The sequence below is a fragment of the Vipera berus genome (assembly GCF_964194415.1).
Source record: "Vipera berus genome assembly, chromosome: 2".
In the NCBI taxonomy this organism is placed as follows: Eukaryota; Metazoa; Chordata; class Lepidosauria; order Squamata; family Viperidae; genus Vipera; species Vipera berus.
The window spans coordinates 162,751,554-162,770,975 of NC_138203.1; the positions used below are offsets into that span (position 1 = coordinate 162,751,554).

Below are 19,422 nucleotides of genomic sequence, written 5' to 3' on the forward strand. Positions count from 1 at the left end.
GACAAAGCCTGCTTGGAAACCTTTGGAAAAAAAATGTTTTTCAATTTACAAGCTCTGAGTGAAAATTTAGATAAAAGGGTTAATAGATTAACAACAGTTATGTATCAAGTTAAGAATGACACTCAGATACAGCTAACAGCAATTAAATCAAACTTGCAATTGGGTGGATTGGAAATTTATTTATTTATTTATTTATTTATTTATTTATTTATTTATTTATTATTTATTTATTATTTATTTGATTTATATACCACCCTTCTCCCGAGGGACTCAGGGTGGTGTACAGGGCAACAAAATTAATTTGTTGTTGGTAGACTAGGAGAAGAAGTTTTGTTTAAGAATTGCAGGCTCATTGGAGAAGGCTGAAAGAAGCATGAATTCAGAACAGTTAGAATTACAGATGAACTGGAGTTTGTTAAGAAAATTGATGGTGATTGTGGAATAGACTTATTATATTCAACCAGAAGACAACTGTCAAGAGATGCTGTGTTTCAATTTGCAGGAAGACTTTTTGAACAAGTGCTGTGGAGATATTTATAAAAGAGATCTATGACTTTGGGGAATGAAATGTAATTATAAGGAAAAATCCCAGTCATAACTTTAAGGGAAAGTTTTATTATTAAGAATCAATTGAGGATATTTGATCCTAGGTGCATCAGAGAGAATGATTGCCGTGGGTTATAATAGATTAGAAAGTGTTGTGGACTTTCTGTGTTAAATAGATTGTTAACAGAGGGTTTGTAGTTTAGCTTTGCTGTTAAATTTACTTGTTATTTTTTGTTTTTTACAGTAGATAGATGGTAGGTCAAATTGATTGGGTAAACAGAGATGTAAATTTCACAAATTGTAGACCTGTTTCACAAGGGGAGAGAAAACTACTATTGTTGAAATATGTTTATCAGCATTCAAACAGAGGGGATAAACTATGTGTATGGGGGGTTTTTTATGCATTTTTTCTTTCCCCGTTTAGTTTTGCTTTGTTATTGTTTCATTTGGAATTTGTATTTTAACTTTGGAATTTTTTTTAAAAAGAAGTATTTGGTAAATACTCTGAATTAATAAAAGCAACGATGGAAAAATGTTATGTGATCTGTCTGCATAACAAGGGGAAAGGGAAACGATATAACAGATATGAATGAAGGTGGTCTGATCTTATGGAGCATGCAGAGAAGTGAATGCAGAGGTTGAATTATGTATGAAGGAGTTAAAAGATATAGATTTCATAAAATATGAACCACTGATCTAAATTGTTTTGGTGAATACAAAAATATGAACCAACAGATTGGCAGTAATTGCATGTTATACTCCAGTACACTGTAATCATGGAAGTATCAGATGAGTTTGAAGAAACAATTTGCAACATACGTAATGGATGCAAACTGGAATGGGAAAAAGATATTCTACTGGATGACGTGAATAGATAAATAAGAGGAGGGATTACAGTAAAAGTGATTAAACCATATAGGAAGTCCTCATGTAACCACCACAATTGGCACTAGTAACTTGGTCCCTTAAGCACTGCAACTGCTAAGCAGAAAATGACATGACTGGGATAGGTTTACCATTTTTTCCCCAGAATGCTAAGCGAAATGTCAAGATTGCTAAGTCAAACTCGTGTGACTGTGACTGACAATTTTATTTCTGCCTTCTCTATTAACCCTGCTTTTCAGAAGCCACTTATAAAGTGCCTGAATGGTAATAACATGACTGCGGGAAACTGTGACAGTCATAAGTGAAGGATTGGCTGCAAAATGTTTTTCCCCTACATTGTTGTACCTTTAAATGATAGCTAAATGAGGTAATTCATAAATGAAGACTACCTATATCAGCTTGAAGAATGCGAAATGACCATACGTTCATTGTAAATGTTTCATATGTTAAAAATAAAGATTAAATGATGCAGAGAAAATGTATGGTAGAACTAAAAACAAATTTGGGAACTAGGCTAAGAAAGATGTCTTCATCAGAATGAATTGAATTAAAAAATAAGATAACAATTAGTTGAGTTGAAACTGAAATGAAGGAATGCTGGAAAGACTGTTTTAGAAATTTCAGTGGGAATGGCAGTAGCATGTCAAAGCGTAGACGTGAACGGGAGGGAGGAGGGAAGAAAGGAGAGGAGAGGATCAAGAAAAAAAAGGGACAAGTTACTTGACAGTTTAGATCAGGGGTGTCAAACTCAATTTCATTGAGGGCCACATCAGCATTGCGGTCGCCCTCAGGGGGCCGGGTGGGTATGGCCAGTGTGGGCGTGGCCTACTGGGTGGGCGTGGCTAGAGTGTGTATGGCCTACTGGGTGGGCGTGGCCAGCTCTACATCGTTCGCATCAAGGGCGCCTATGGGGGCCTGGGCAGGAGTGGGACAGATCTGAGGGTCTCTGGCAGAAGGAGGGTCTCTGGGCCAGGGCCAAGGCAGTGGGGGCGTTCCCTCACTGTTTCCAGGATGGCTTCGCGGGCCGCATGAAACCACTTCGCGAGCCAGATCTGGCCCCCGGGCCTTGTGTTTGACATGTCTGGTTTAGATCCTAACCAGCAACTTGGCTCAGATGGAAAGAAACCTGGGAAGAAGCATTTCAAATCATTCAGCGAGGATGCATCCTTGCCAATGAGCGTGGAAATTTCTTCTAGTATGAAAGATTCTGTATTTACCCCAGAATTCCACTATAGATACTTTAGAGCATTCTGTATAATTCTTGCTTCCAAGATTTTGCCGGGCTAGCTGTTGCTTGATAATAGAAATGAAACAAGTGCTGTACAAGTGTGTTAGTGTCCAAGAAGAAACTGAAGTCATTTGTGCTATGCAAATGCTGAAAAATAGTAAAGCTGCAGGTGTAACCGTGATGTAGGATGGATGTGTAGCATGTCAGGTGATTTGTCTAACATGGCTATTGTATCACTTCCTGATACAAAGGGGGAAATGAGAAGCATCAATGCCAAAACAACAGTGGGACTGCTTTGTTAAACATCCCTGCTTGTCAGAATTCTGATTAAATATACATGAACTTTAGATTGGCTTGAATCTAGGCAAAGGGCATGCAGATTTGCTCTTCAGCCGGTCACTGAGAAATATAGAAATGTAGGAAAGGAAGTGTAGGAAATATTTGTTGATTTAAAGAAAGTGTATGATTAAGTTAACACACTTGAATACAGAAATGAAGGTTGACTGCTGAATGTAAGAATGGTATATATTAGAAATAAATCTTACATGAGAATAAATACTTAGGAAATGGTTCAACATTGAATAGAAAGTAAGACAGGGATATAGGTGTCCATGAGCCTGTTTAATAGATATAAGGGATGCTTAGGGTAATGTTGAAGTGTGTTGATGGGGGATGTGAATATATGCGTATTTTTCTATGCAGTTGTTTTGTGACTGACAGACCCTAACGATCTGCAGTTAATGTATAATGTATCGAGGAATACAGATCTGAAAATTGATGTATTAAAATGCAAGGTAGTTATGTTTAACAGAGAAATAATTTGATAATAAGAGTGAAAAACTAGGGCAAGCAGATGAATTTGTGTACTTTGGTAGAATGTTTAATAAAGACGGGAAAATGGATGGAGAAATGTTAAGTTGTACAAATGCTGTGAGGAGAGTGGATAATATGTTGCCTGTGGTAATGAACAAACACTGAAGAAAAGCAAAACTGACTGCATATAAGACTGCGCTTCTGTCCACATTGCTATTTGAAACTAATAGCTGGGTATGTCAAGTAAGACATAAAAGTAGACTGAATGCAATAGGAATAGGGCATTCAGGGGCATCCATGGGGATGGGGCAGGGTGGAATAAATTCTAATGTAACTTTTTTTAAAAAAAGTTACATTAGAATTGAAAGGCATATAACTTGACCCAACCTTTTTCCAAGCAAAAAATGATTTTTTTCTGCACTTATAATTTAAAAGGTTTTACTCAGAGTTACATTTTTAATCATACATATGCAAAAAAACAAATCTATTTTTATTGTTCCCTATTTTTCCTGTATCAGGTATGGAGTATACATGCAATTTTTAAAATAGGAAAAAAATTACTAAGATTAAGCATAAAATTCAAGGAAATGCTGAGATTATAGTAAAAATAGTACACCAAGGCTCACCCCTTGGTTGAAACAGGTTAAGTAAAAGAAAGCAACAGAGCAACAATTCAGCAGAGACAATGGCATTAATGGTTTTCTCATGGCTCATGATAATTGTCAAGATCCATCATCACTTCCATTCTTTTTATGGTTTGAGTAACTGAGTTTCGTATGTTAAGTAACATTTATGGAAAATAGGATTCTGAGTCAGAAGGAAATCATCTGATCACACACTATTCTTGTGATACCAGGTAATGATTCAGAAAGAAAGTGTGAAACCTCTGAGTTTACCTAAATGGAATATGCAGGCAGCACTTTCACACTTTATAAATGATTCAATAATTTTTGAAGAATCAGGATCCCATTTATAATTATCTACCAATATTAAAGGTGAAATAGCACATTTTATATCAGTATTTTTTATGCAAATGTAACTGAAAAAGTACTTTGCACTCTAGGGTTTCCTGCTTGAGCAGGGGGTTGGACTAGATGACCTCCAAGGTCCCTTCCAACAACTTCTTCTTCTTCTTCTTCTTCTTCTTCTTCTTCTTCTTCTTCTTCTTCTTCTTCTTCTTCTTCTTCTTCTTCTTCTTCTTCTTCTTCTTATTATTATTATTATTATTATTATTATTATTATTATTATTATTATTATTATTATTATTTGTAAAATTACAAATAGCGAACTCCTTACCTAACCTCCAAATTCTTACTTAAGGTAGTAAAGCCACTCCAAAATAATCATTCTGATTATAATCTTCTAATAACATAGATTTAAGTTGCTGTAACTTGAACATTTGCTTTCAGTATTGTATATGAGGTTCTGATATACTAATATTTAAAAGTTTATAAACTCTTTTGAATTTCAGTATTTCCAAATAATCTAAAGTATGATCTATTCTCCTTATAAGTCCTAAACCTAGATAAAGAAAGAGAATCCGATTAAACAAATGAGTGAAAAGCATTAGATGTGTTCATTTAAATGATCCAAAGGTGCATATCTGCGTGTAGCAAAAGGATGTGAACCTCTGGGATTACCAATTCATTTGAATGGGAAGTTAAAGTCAGGGTTATCCATCAACGGGATGAAAATCAAGTGGGAGTATGCCTTATTTAAAGAACAGAATTCTGGATATTCACTATCAAAGTCTAATCTTCACAAAATAGGTTTGTGGAAGTATATCATGGGCTCAAACAAAGGAGATTATTGAGGACCTCTAACAAGCAGTTGTTGATGTTCACTTGAAAAAAAGTTACAAAATTGTTTTCAAAGAGTTTGGACTCTAGCAACCCACTATCAGGGAGATGTCTACAAATGGCAGCAATTCAACACCATTGTTATCCTCCCCAAGAGTAGTCAATCAATCAACATCACATCAAAAGGAAAGCATGTAGTACTCTGAGAAGTCTTAAAGAAGCCCAGGATAACATATAAGACAGAAAAGAAATATTCTTTATTGGCCAAGTGTGATTGGACACACAAGGTATTTGTCTCCAGTACATAAGCTCTCAGTGTACATACAAACAACTAAGTGGTAAATAACACAACATAAATCATAAGATACAATCATAAATCATATGATACAAACAAGAAGTGATAAATCACTAGATAAGACCTCTATTGCATAAGGAAATTTCAACGTTCATGAGACCACTATTAAAAGAACACTGAACAATAGTGTGCATAATAGAGCTTCAAGGAGAAAGCTATAACTCCCCAAAAAGAACATTGTGCCCATACAGTCTGCTTATCCACATGGATAAGCCAGAAGGCTATTGGAAGAATGATGAATGAGATCAAAATAGAATATTCTGGCTTGAGTGAAAAGTATTATATGTGGTGAAAGGCAAACACACTGCATTCCAGCACAAGAATCCCATCTGTGCAATGTGGCAGTGGCAGTATTATGGTTTAGGCCTGCTTTACTGCTCTAGACCAGGACAGCTTGTCATCATTGATGGAACTATGAATTCTGAATTGTACCAGTAAACTCTGTAGGAAAATGTCAAGGCATCTGTCTATGAACTGAAGCTAAAGATAAAGAGGATCATGCAGCAAGACAACAATCCAAAATACACAAGTCTTACAACCAAAGAATAGTTAAAACAGAAGAAAGTTTATGTTTTGGAATGGCCAAGTCAAAATCCTGACCTTTATCTTATAGAAAAGTTATGGAAGGGCTTGATCTGGGAGGTTCATGAGGAAGCCAACCAACATCCCTCAGCTAAAGTTGTTCTATAAGAAGGAATGTACTAAGTTCTTTCAAGTCAATGTGCAAGATTCATTACAGTATCAGTTATTGAAAATATTTAGTAGAAGTTATTGCTGCCCACCAGTTACTGAAAGCAAACATTCACATATTTTTACCACACACAAATATGTAGCTTTGGATCATTTTCCTCAATAAATAAATAAACAAACAAATATACTGGCAGTCCTCGAGTTGTGACTGCAATTGGGATCAGGATTGCTGTCACTAAGCACAATAGTTGTAAAGCATGATATCACATGGCCACATTCCTTAGTGACAGCAATCCAGAAAGTCCCCTGTTGTCATAACCCCAAGATGTGTTGTTAAGCAGAAAGCAGAGAAGTTTTTATCTCTCGCTTCCTTAATAGATAGCCTTATTACTTCAAATTCCTTTTTAAAAAAGAAATTTATTTTTTTCAATAAACTATTCCTGTTACTTAACTAGCTTATTCAAAACATTTCTGTAACATTTCACAGCCCAATTCTCTTAATCCCAACCAATTAAGCTTTTATCTAAAATGTACAGAATGTGCTCAGGTAAAAAAAGATCTTGAGGACAGGCACTACAGCTTCTCTGAAAAATGTAGTGTATTCATATAACGTTGTGCTGCACCATATGGTATTTCTGATTTGTGAAAAGGCAGCCTACTTTAATTTCCAGCATACTAAGTGGTGAGCAAACCCAAATATCCAGATACAATACAAATGTAATAAACAAAAGTATAAAAAAAAGCCAAGAAGGTGAAAATATACTTAGAGACAGTCTCCCAGATGATTACCTCAAATTCTTCTAATTTAGATCTACAGAGAAATGTCTGGGCAACTGAGGCTTCCAAGTCAACATCTTTATCAGACCTATAGGCAAGTCTCAGAAATCATGCAGTATGCACTCAGATGGCAAGCGAGTCACTTACCATCTAAGCGCAATCTTGATTGGTGTGGTAAGGCAGGATGTGAACAGGTCAGCTGGTAAGTCAGGGATCATTGGTAGCAACTCAGTAGCTTCACATGCTGCTAGTTGAATGCAATTTTTCATTGAAGGAGGCAAGGGCATCTGAGCAAGTGGATGGTTGGGGTTAATTGCAGCCACCTTCATAGGAGATAGAAAAGCCAGCAGTTAAATCCCCTAATGATTAGCTAGCAATACCTAGAAAATAATAAAATATTTAATTTTCAAGAAGTCAATGATTTCAAAAACCTATTCATCAACCATGTTGATACTCACTCATTCCTATGAGTAAATTGTTCAATATTATATGTAACTACTCATCCAGAATGTCCTGGAGTTCTTTTAGTTATTATTATCCATCTTTGGTCTGTTTTGACTTAAATCTCAGTGTAATCTTTCACTATTGTATACATCACTATACATAAATTATTTCCTGAACATTATTAGGAAAGAATTATATTATTTGCAAGTGCTTAGCAAACAACAGTACCAGAACCCAATAGTTCAACATCTATATCTGATCAATAGCATTTCTCTTTAAAATAAGTTACTCATTTTTGTTCAGGATTTCTACTTTTGAAATTCTGACTGCAAGCAAAAGCATTTGCTATAACTTACAGAGATTTGAATACTGCCTCCAAATCCTGACTATAAAAGCAAGAGATGTTAACTCACTAGAGGTTAGGATTCATTCATATTTACAAGATTTATTATAAATTCCAATCAAGGGAGGGAGGGAGGGAGGGAGGGAGGGAGGAAGGAAGGAAGGAAGGAAGGAAGGAAGGAAGGAAGGAAGGAAGGAAGGAAGGAAGGAAGGAAGGAAGGAAGGAAGGATAATGATGCAACAAGGCAAATTCCTATTTATCCCAGTGCAAGGCAGACTTTATGTGAAGGGCAGGTGAAATAGAGTATCTGTCACTTATATATTGTAATGCTGGTTGTATGTTAAATATAGGGATCATTATTTATCTCCATTCCTTGATGACATGAAGAACTGGAATGCTGGAAATAAATTGAATTTCCTTCTACAAGGTACCAATCAGTTCGTGACACAGTGAGTTGCTATTTTTGCAATTAAGGCAGCAAGGCTAAGGGGGAAAGAAAGAGTAGATTCTGTCTGAGATGACAAATTACAATATCTAATAGCCATATTTCCTAAGATCTGACAAGATGTAGTCCCTACCCTGCTTCATTAACCATTTGAAGTATTATCTTAGAAATATGTTAACATTATTATTGTTTAGATCTTATTTAAATTATGCCTGTAGTTTATTTGTTTTAGATTTTAATAATCTCTCATTTTAAGTGATAAACATATATACAGTAGTACCTTGGTATTCAACTGTTTTTGAAACTCATCTGATTTGGTATTCAAAGCATTTCGATGCAAAAATTTTGTCCCAATACTCATTATTTGTTTGGTACTCAACACACAAGCTAGAACTTGTCAGTGTCGGCTGCCTTGTGACTCACTGCATTATTCCTTATGGGAAAAAATTGTTTGGTACTCATTGCATCTCCCAGAACCAATTAACAATGAGTACCAAATGTACCACTGTATATTGTTGTCACTTATAGTGTACTTGAAATGTCATCATTTTGTCATCAACTGAAGATGACAAAATTCTGTATGATACAATGTTAAATATCTTTCTGCAAAACTGAATATATATATATATTCATTTTACATGCAGTTATCTAGAGATTCCATTTTAGAAAATAACATGGCAGATGCAGAAGTTTAGATATCCTTTCATGCAGTAATTTATAACATCTTCTATAGCAGAAATAATAGCCTTAGAGGCTTTATTCTTGCTTTGGGGATTTTCCCCCACTTAAGGATTAATTGGAATATAACATTTGACCAATTTAATTGGTCTTACTTCAGCATATTCATGAACTATAACTGTTTTCCTCAGGGAACATTTGACTGCCAAGATTGAATTTAGTACTAGTAATGGCAGCTAGTCTATGAAGAGTTAAATTTCTGATCATTGCATTAGGTCATTCAACTATTGCAAGCAAGGTAATTTCATCTCTGCAAAATAAACCAAGACAAGTCAATCTATTGAATCTGCTCCCAAGAGGAAATTGTGGTTTTTGATGATACCCTCACTACAAGTTATGAGAGCAAATCTGTGCCAAAACAGCAACAGAAACATTAAATTGTGCTTATTAAGCATCAAGAAATACCCTATCCTGAAAGGACCCAAAGATTGTAATAAGGGTGTGCAAGGTATTCAAACCATTCCAAATTTGAAACATCCTCTTTTAAACATGAAACAATTGGGTGATATTTAAAACTGGCTATTCTGGCAATGCTGGAAGTATTCCAAGAGAGGTTGCACACCACAATGTAATCATTGTTTGTTATGTCATATTTTTTTACCGGAAACACTATTTAACAAGGCACCTATTATGCAATATAAGATTTTGGAAGATGCAAGTAGAGAAGGGTGCACAATATTAGAAACTAACAGGAGGGTTGGTCAGATCAACTATGACATAACCACACATTTCTTTCTTTGCTTTGGGCAAAAACAGAGAACGATATGAACAAATACATATGCACTGTAGCAGAAATAACCCAAGTGACCAATAAAGAATATACTTTAGTAGATGGATTTCCACAAATATATTGTTTTAATGTGATGCCCAAGTAGTAGCACAATGGAATGACAAACATTATTAGGGAGATGACAAATAAAAGAGTCGGCAGTTAGTAGAACATTATGTATATTTACTCCTCAGAAACATAAAAAGTAAATAACATTTCAAGGTGTGCAATTATTTTTCTAGCATAGTTATTCTTATCAAGTTGAAACTAAGAATACTGATACAGAAAGCTGATTGTGACTAGTACTAATCTGAAACAAGGGCAGCTTATTCAATATACATAAGCATAAATATTTTTTTCAAGAAATTCATAAAAATATGGACATAATTAAAGCTTGGCCCATATTGTAAGCTAATTTGTGCCCTGCACATGATGTAAATATGCCACGTTGTTTTATTTTAGTATTATTTGACCCTTGAATCAAACAAGATTTGGCATTTTTTCAATTCTGATTTTCATGCATCCTAAGAATTTAAATACATTGGGCAATAAATTCCATGGCAAGTATAAGCTTTTTTAGTAACCCAAATCACATACTTTTGTTATAAAAAGGAATTCTTTCTATGCCACAAATATTGCAATGATCAGTTATATTCTTCTTCTTTTGGCATCAAAACAAACTTCCAAAACTCAATAATAATACATGTCAATTACTTACACTGGGTTTTTAAATTTACTTAATTATATATTAGGGACAAGATACCAAAATCCAATAATAATACAACTACAACTACTTAGTTTTTGAACTTTTTGACAAAGAAGTGATCGGTAGGGATCAGTAAGAATTCATGATTACCTTTTTAAAGACTATTCTCAGATATACTACCTTCCTTAATATCAATTCAAGTCAGTTGCTCACTATAAGGAGAAATATTTCTGAGTCATTTTCCTTTTTTCCTTAAACTATGCTCTGTACATAAGGAATTATTAAGAAACTCTCAGAATCAGTTATCTGTGTCAATGTTGTTTTTGATGGTACAGAATCAACAATTTCAATAAACTCAACAATCTGGACAGACAGCTTTCCAAACCATTTTTAATTTTGTTTGGACAACCTTCCATTTGCTAGGACAAGCTTAATTTTGTAGACTTAAATATAAGGATTTAGGATTACGTTTTTCTTATATTCTAATGCTACATATAATTAAAAGAAAATTCAATTATTCTAATTCTCTAATTGGAGGTAATTATCAATGAAAATATTCTTTCCTTAATCTCCCTTTGAAGCCAAAGATGTTGGTAGGTATCATCTTGATTTTAATGTTATATTTTTGCTACCTTTTGTTTTTACTGGATTTCCTATTAATTTATAATATCAATGGACATTTGAATTCCAGCTACCAGCAGCTTTGAGATTCTTTCTTCATAATTCGCTGTTGGCTCAGACCTTATCAGTAATTATAAAACTAGCATGTTTCTCAATATGAAAACATTGTTTTTATTTGGCTGCTTATTTTTCCAATCTCCAAACTTATCTGCCTAACTTCTAACCATAACTAATAAGTTTAAAATGTTAATCTTAATATATGTTCTGACTTCTTATATCTCTCCATTGGGGAACTGCCCTTTTACCATTACAACTTACTTCTTAATCTTTATATTATACATACTATATCAAAAGAGATCTCAGTTCTGTTAACTTAGGACCCTTTGCTGAAGGATTTTCCGAAGTTTTTAGAAAGTACAGGCATATGTTATTTCCACAGATTGAGGAACTCAGCATTTGCTCTCTTGACTAATCATTGCTGGGTATTGTGATTCTAATCTATAACATTTGCAGAGTCTTAATTTCCCATTCTTTGACATTACCCCATCACTGAAGAAAACCAATTTATGACTGAAATGTGCTTAATGACTGTTATGTTTTTGTTCCATGCTGATTTACTTTAGAGATCAGTTAAGCTCCTTTTTTGATAATTTACACACTTTTGTAAAATGTCTGTCAAATTTTGATACAGCCTACTTAATTGGTGGTGATTTTTGCAGGTATTGTTATTGTCAACAGCTTCTTTGGTGTCCTGCTGTGGCTTTGAGACTTAATGATTTCTCAGAACTGACAGTATCTTCATCTTTTATGTCAATGTGTTAACACACCTAAACCAAAACAATTCCTTCTTTTCAGCAGATGACAGATTAGGAAAATGCAGCACACAACTGACATACAGTGTAATATTCGTCTAGACTGTAATGGCAAAGATGTAGAAAATGGAAAACCATTACTGAAAATAATGCTAGATATGGAGAGAAGCAACATACCTAAAGGTGATGTGTACAGTATTTCTATCTATAGTCCAAGCAATATTCTATAATATTCTTCTCATTCTATTCACTGCATCCCCACTCTTAAATTTATCTTGGGATGTATTAAGAAGTTTTAGATTTATGCAGTTATGTGAGGAAATAGAAGAACATTAAACAGTTGTTTTTTAAAAAAAATTGTACAACTAACTCATTTAGTTATCCAGAATTATGATATGTTTACATACATAATGAAGGTGTATACAATAATTAGATAACTAAAAGTTATTTCATAATGCTTTTAGCTCTCAGTAAGAGCGGGCAAATGAATGAATTCTAAGTATATGATGTTCTGCTTTGGAATCACAGTTTTGCCAGTTATCTGCAAATATACAGGATACCTACTGGACCACCAGTGGCTTCAGTTCATCTAATAATATTGAAAAGAGTAGGATCTCTGTGGGCCCCTGCTCATAAAAAGCATGCATCTTCAGAGGTCATGGAGATGGACCTCTGTCACTTCTCTTACTTCTTTGAAAGCATTCCTCCCAATAGTAGGTTGGATCCAACCTTATTGTTACTTGAAACCATTAAAATATGCTTTTTCAGAGAACTTTGAAATAGATTGTTAATGAAAAGGAACCTCAGTCTAAGGCAATGGTCTTCAAACTTGGCCCTTTTATGACTTGTGGACTTCAACTCCCAGAATTCCTTAGCCAGCGTGCCTGACTAAGGAATTCTGGGAGTTGAAGTCCACAAGTCATTAAAGGGCCAAGTTTGAAGACCCTGGTCTAAGGAATGGATGTTGTGGCTCTTCTTTGGGACATTATTGCTTTTTCTATTGGTTATGATTATTTTTATTTTGGTGTACCTTTTTCTGCTGAAAGCCACTTTGAGTCTTGCTGAACTGAACAATATATAAACTATAGCAAATAAGCAAATAAACATCATATCCAATTTTCAAAGACAAACATTAAATCCCCCCTGCTTTCGTGAGCAACAATGTAAGCCTCCAGGAACAGCTTTAATAGCAAACTCATTTTTAGAGGGACAAGGAGCCTTCAAGAAAGGGAAAAAGACAAATCGTTTAGCATCATCATAATCCTTATAACTTCACATGTTTAACACTCAGAGATGTGTGAACCCTTCCCAAAAAGAACCCAAATTTTACAATGAGGCAGACTGTACAGTCAAGAACTTTTGATTCTGTAAGATTGTAAAGCTATTAATCAAAATTATAATATAAATCCGTATTAGCCCAAGAACAAAATGCTGGGTCATTAGAGCTATTTAACCGTTTCCATGAGGACCCTGTATGCCTGCCCATTTTTGTTTCTGTCCTGACAAAGGACAACATATGTTTTCCTCTTCTTTCTTCTTCTCCTAATGTCACAGACTATTTCCCTGAACTTGTAATGGTGAGGCAATTGAGGCAGAACTATCTCACACTTTTCTTCATTGTTTGGGCAAGGCAGATATCTTAGATCTGAACATTCAGGTCCATGATCATTTGATATAGAATGTAACATCTTTGCACACAGCAGATGAGATTTTTAAGTTACACCAGGCAAATAAAAATTACTTGTAACAGTTTTTTTTTTAAACTGTAGAGTTGGAGACTGACATAACGTGATTCTAACCTGGATCCTGGGAAAGTAGAGACGTCCCTCATTTCTTATTTGTTTCTGGTTCACCTCCTGCGCTTTAAAAGTTAAATTGATTCTGGATTGGAATCTAATATAGGTATTTATTGTAATTTTTGCTGACATAGCTTGAGAGACTATTGTCTGTATTAATGTATAAATGTTTATACCCATCAAGCTATTCAATTTTGGTATTAAAACATTATGTATTGTGCAGAAAAGAAATAGGAAATGGTAAGAGTAAGAAAAAGAAAATAAAAAACACAAATGAAACTAGTTTCTACTAACATCTATTATACTTCTCAAAACCTTTCTATCCATATCTTACATTCTTGCTTCCATCACATGCTTATACTATTTTATGTACTGCCTTTTGTTCTTTAAAATTTGCACCTCTCTCTTTCTGGGGATCACATCATGTGATGAAATATGCAGTTGTCAGCAATAGAACTGTGGCTTTCCAGGCAGGAGGTATCACATTCCAGAGTAGTGCCCAGGCAAGAGACATAGACCTGAACTGGATGGGAAGGGAGGAAGAGATTCAGGGTAGCCACACTTTAGAACCTCCCAGGTTATAATTATTAGGTTAGAAGGTTATAGCTTCAGTCTGATGAGATTCTATTGAAGGTAAAAAGGTTCCCCCGTAAATGCGTGCTAGTCGTTTCCAACTCTAGGGGCCAGTGCTCATCTCCATTTCAAAGCCGAAGAGCCAGCGTTTGTCCAAGGACATCTCCTTAGTCATATGGCCGGCATGACTAGATGCCAAAGGCGCACGGAACGCTGTTACCTTCCCACCGTAGTGGTCCCTATTTTTCTACTTGCATTTTTACGTGCTTTCGAACTGCTAGGTTGGCAGAAGCTGGGACGAGTAACAGGCGCTCACTCTGTTACGCGGCACTCGGGATTCGACCCGCCAAACTGCCGACCTTCCGATCGACAAGCTCAGCATCCTAACCCACTGAGCCACCGCATCCCTTTGAGATTCTATTAGCCATGAGCAAATAAAGGACTGAACTTGACTGGATTTCACTGTGTTGTCTTTGCACTTAGGCCTAACACATCAACCCCATTCAACCATGACTTAATTAGACTTCTTCCTCACAATCAAGTCATTCTTACTTAATAGATTTATTTTGCATATTGAACTACACTTTAGTTCTCCATATGTGACTAAATAACCTATTATATATATTAAGAAGAGACTAGACAGTCACTTGGCTGAAATTGTATAGGTTCTCCTGCTCAAGTAGGGTTCTGGACTAGAACAGGGCTTTTCAACCAGTGGTACGGGTACCACCTGTGGTACATTGGCACCTGGCAGGTGGTACACGACCACCTAGAAAAGTGGTAGTGGGGGAGGGGAATGAGCTGAACCGGTGGCAGCACCACACAAGCCTGAGCGAGACACGGCTGGAGGTGCAGGGCTGTCAGGGCTCAGTGGAAGCGCCAGGCTCCAGCTGGAGCTCAGCACTGATCCTAGCGCTTCTGCTGAGCCTAGAAGAAGCACCGATCAGCTGGAATGTTGCAGCCTCTCCAGGGTCTGGTGATTTACATTCAGATGCTTGGCAACTGATTCATATTTATGACGGTAACAGTGTCCCAGGGTCACATGAGGTGACCAAAACCTGCTGCAACCACCCAGCAGACGAGGGGAATAAAAATCAAACACCCCCCACCCCCGCTGCCAATCCTCAACAGAAATGCTCACAACAATGAAAACCTCAGACAGGAGGAAGAGCGCCGCTGGGCAGGCAGGCAGGTGTCTTGCTCGGCTGTGGCTTGGGGGGACGTTTTTCAGTGCCATTGTAACTTCGAACAGTCACTAAGCGAAATGTTGTAAGTCGAGGACTACCTGTAGTCCATCACTTTTTTCCTTTTTTTTTTTTGGTCATCAAGTTTTTGACACCTTGCTAGGCAACTGGTGGTACTCGGATGTTGCCATATCCTAAAAGTGGTACAATGGGTGAAAAGGTTGAAAAGCCCTGGACTAGAAGACCTCCCAGGTCCCTTCCAGCTCTATTCTATTCTATTCTATTCTATTCTATTCTATTCTATTCTATTCTATTCTATTCTATTCTATTCTATTCTATTCTATTCTATTCTATTCTATTCTATTCTATTCTATTCTATTCTATTCTATTCCTTAATGAAGCATATGTAATAAATTGGTTTTTTTTAAAGCAAACAAGTATATTTTAATAGCAATACTTTCTTTGCAGGAGAAATATTGGGGCTTCTGGGACCAAATGGTGCTGCTAAAAGTACAACAATTAGCATGATAATTGGAGATGTGGATCCAACTGCTGGGCAGGTAAGTGTAACTTGTACTTTTAAAAAGCAAAGTTTATTATGGTCTTTCTGTTATTTATTATTGTACAGTAAAACTGTGTATCCAGTTTAGAAAGGTAATGGCAATATCATTGCTTTAAATCAGCTAGTCAGTGGAACACTTACCCCCAGAAATCGTAAGCGCTCCATCACTGGAGATTTTTAAGAACAGACTAGAGTCATGGCGAACCTTTTAGAGACCGAGTGCCCAAACTGCAACCCAAAACCCACTTATGTGTCATCAGGTGCTGGGTGGGCGTGGCCCTTTGGGTGGGTGTGGCCAATTGGGTGGGTGTGGCCAATTGGGTGGGCATGGCTGCAGTGGTAGCAGCAGACTGGGTGGGATTAAAAAGTTCAATCAATTCCAACTTTGTGAGAACTTTTTTTTCCCGTGAGAAGTTGAAATTGATTGATTGATTGATTGAATTTTTTTTTGGTACATGGCGGCGGAGGCCTAAAGCGAAAAGGTTTTATAAAACCCAGCTGTACTCCTAGGACTGGGGCGACGGTGCACATGCCCACAGAGAGGGCTCTGCGTGCCATCTGTGGCACCTGTGCCATAGGTTCGCCACCGTGGGACTAGACAATCACCTGTCTGAGATGGTGTAGATTCCGCTTGAGTAAGGAGCTGGACTAGAAGACCTCCAGGGTCCCTTCCAATTTTATTCTATTCGATTCTGTTCTATTTTTTGTAGTGATCACTCCATTTTATATTCAACCCACATTTATTCAACATCCACTCATATTTCACTTATTTCTTGTTATTTTACCACCCACACTTCTAAAACACTATTCTACTGCATTCCATTTACCTTTTTTTCTGACATACTCAATTCTCACTTCCATATAACAAAGTGGGCAAAAACATGCTCTTATACACAGTTATTTTCACTTATTTCAACAAACATTCAGTCCTCATAACAAACCCTACATTACCTACTGTCTTTCTCCCACAAACTGCATCTCTTAAAATTTCCCCATCAGCTTTTCCCTTATCAAAAAACATTCTACCAAGGTACACATATTCATTTGCTTTTTCAGCATGTTCACTTCATTTTCCAATTAACTTAACAACAAATCAGTGAACACCTAGAGGCAAACATGGGTTTGTCAAAAACAGATCATGCCAGACAAATCTTATTGCATTCTTTGACCAAATGACAAAATTAGTGGATCAGAGGAATGCTGTGGATATAATTTACTTGGACTTCAGTAAGGCATTTGATAAAGTAGATCACAACCTTCTACTTGATAAGATAGAAAAATGTGGGTTAGACAGAATCACCACCAGATGGATTCATAACTGGCTGACCGGCCGTACTCAGTGTGTGGTCCTCAATGGAACTGCATCTACATATTCAGTTCAAGAGAAATGCCTCCTGGCTCATGAAGATACATTTCTTATATTTGGGTACAAACAGGATATACTGAGCTTTCAGGTTTCTTGAAACATTGCCTCACTATTTTGTTTACGATATTTTCTGAAAGTACCTGAAAGGTTTGCATGCCACTGGTTGTCATGAACCTTTTATTTATGATCAAGATATTGTTGAACCTTATACAGAGCCTTGAAATATTAACTGGTATTTGCTAAATCAAGAAAAAAATAATGAAATTCCTTCTTAGTATTTAGAAAAAGTAATTGTAATGGAGTAACAAAAAGGTGCTTTCACTTTTTGTCTCCAGGGAGAAAAAAATCATCACAGAATACAAATACAGCTGAATTGGCAGTTAACATTTATAGAACACTGACTTGGCATTTCTACACTTTTATGTCCCAAAAGAACATTATTCATGCAGAGAAAGACTTCTTCCTAATTGAGGTATTTCCAGTGAGATTTAAAGATTTAAGAAACACTCACAACTAGCACTGTGGAGGAAGAGCTTCTTTCGATAGTGCTAATATTATATTCAAGAAGCACACTGTTGTTAGTTGTGAAGTCGTATCCGACCCATCGTGACCCCATGGACAACATTCCTCCAGGCCTTCCTGTCCTCTACCATCTTCTGGAGTCCATTTAGGCTCACGCCTACTGCTTCAGTGACTCCATCCAGCCACCTCATTCTCTGTCACCCCCTTCTTCTCTTGCCCTCAACCTTTCCCAGCATTAGGCTCTTCTCCAGTGAGTCCTTCCTTCTCATTAGGTGGTCAAAGTATCTGAGTTTCAACTTCAAGATCTGGCCTTCTAAAGAGCAGTCAGGGTTGATCTCCTCTAGGACTGACCGGTTTGATTGCCTTGCAGTCCAAGGGACTCGCAGGAGTCTTCTCCAGCACCAGAGTTCAAAGGCCTTAATTCTTTGGAAAAATAAAATCTGTCACTACCTCCATTTCTTCCCCATCTATTTGCCATGATCTTGGTTTTCTTAATGTTTAATTTCAACCCATGTTTTGTACTTTCCTTCTTCACTCACAACAAGAGGCTCTTTAGTTCGTCTTCACTTTCTGCCATTAGATTGGTATCATCTGCATATCTTAGGTTGTTGATATTTCTCCCGGCAATCTTAATTCCAACTTTTGATTTATCTAGTCCTGCCTTTCTCATGATGTGCTCTGCATATAAGTTAAACAGGCAGGGTGACAGTATACAGCCTTGCCGGACTCCTTTCCCAATTTTGAACCAATCAGTGATTTCGTGTCCTGTTCTCACTGTTGCTTCTTGATCCGCATATAGGTTTCTCAAGAGACAAATAAGATGGTCCGGTACTCCCATCTCTTTAAGAACCTGCCGCAGTTTGTTGTGATCCACACAATCAAATGCTTTAGCATAGTCAATGAAGCAGAAGTAGATGTTTTCCTGGTACTCCCTAGCTTTCTCCATGATCCACCGTATGTTGGCAATTTGATATCTAGATCCTCTGCCTCTTTGAAATCCTGCCTGTACTTCTGGTAATTCTCGATCCACATACTGCTGGAGTCTAGCTTGTAGGATTTTAAGCATAACTTTACTAGCATGTGAAATGATTGCAATGATGCGATAGTTTGAACATTCTTTGGCATTGTCTTTCTTTGGAATTGGAATGTAAACTGATCTTTTCCAATCCTGTGGCCACTTTGGGTTTTCCAAATTTGCTGGCAAATTGAGTGTAGCACTTTTACTGCATCATCTTTTAAGAATAGCTCAGCTGGAATACTGTCACCTTACTAGCTTTGTTGTTGCTCAGCTTTCCTAAGGCCCATTTCACTTCACATTCTAGGATGTCTGGCTCGAGGTCAGTAACCACCTCATCGTGGTTATCAGGGACATTAAGCTCGTTCTTGTATAGTTCTTCTGTGTAATTTTGCCACCTCTTCTTAATCTCTTCTGCCTTTGTTAGGTCCCT

General features: G+C 36.6%; 1 protein-coding gene across 1 annotated transcript in view; it reads right to left on the reverse strand.

Annotated features, from left to right (window-relative positions):
* The window catches only part of RPTOR (regulatory associated protein of MTOR complex 1), a 437,560-nt gene that overhangs the window by 258,209 nt on the left and 159,929 nt on the right, over positions 1-19,422 (reverse strand). Inside the window, exon 6 of the mRNA XM_081318296.1 lies at positions 7,241-7,416. Coding sequence (XP_081174422.1) covers positions 7,241-7,416 — 176 coding nt within the window. The remainder of the gene's footprint in view (positions 1-7,240; positions 7,417-19,422) is intronic.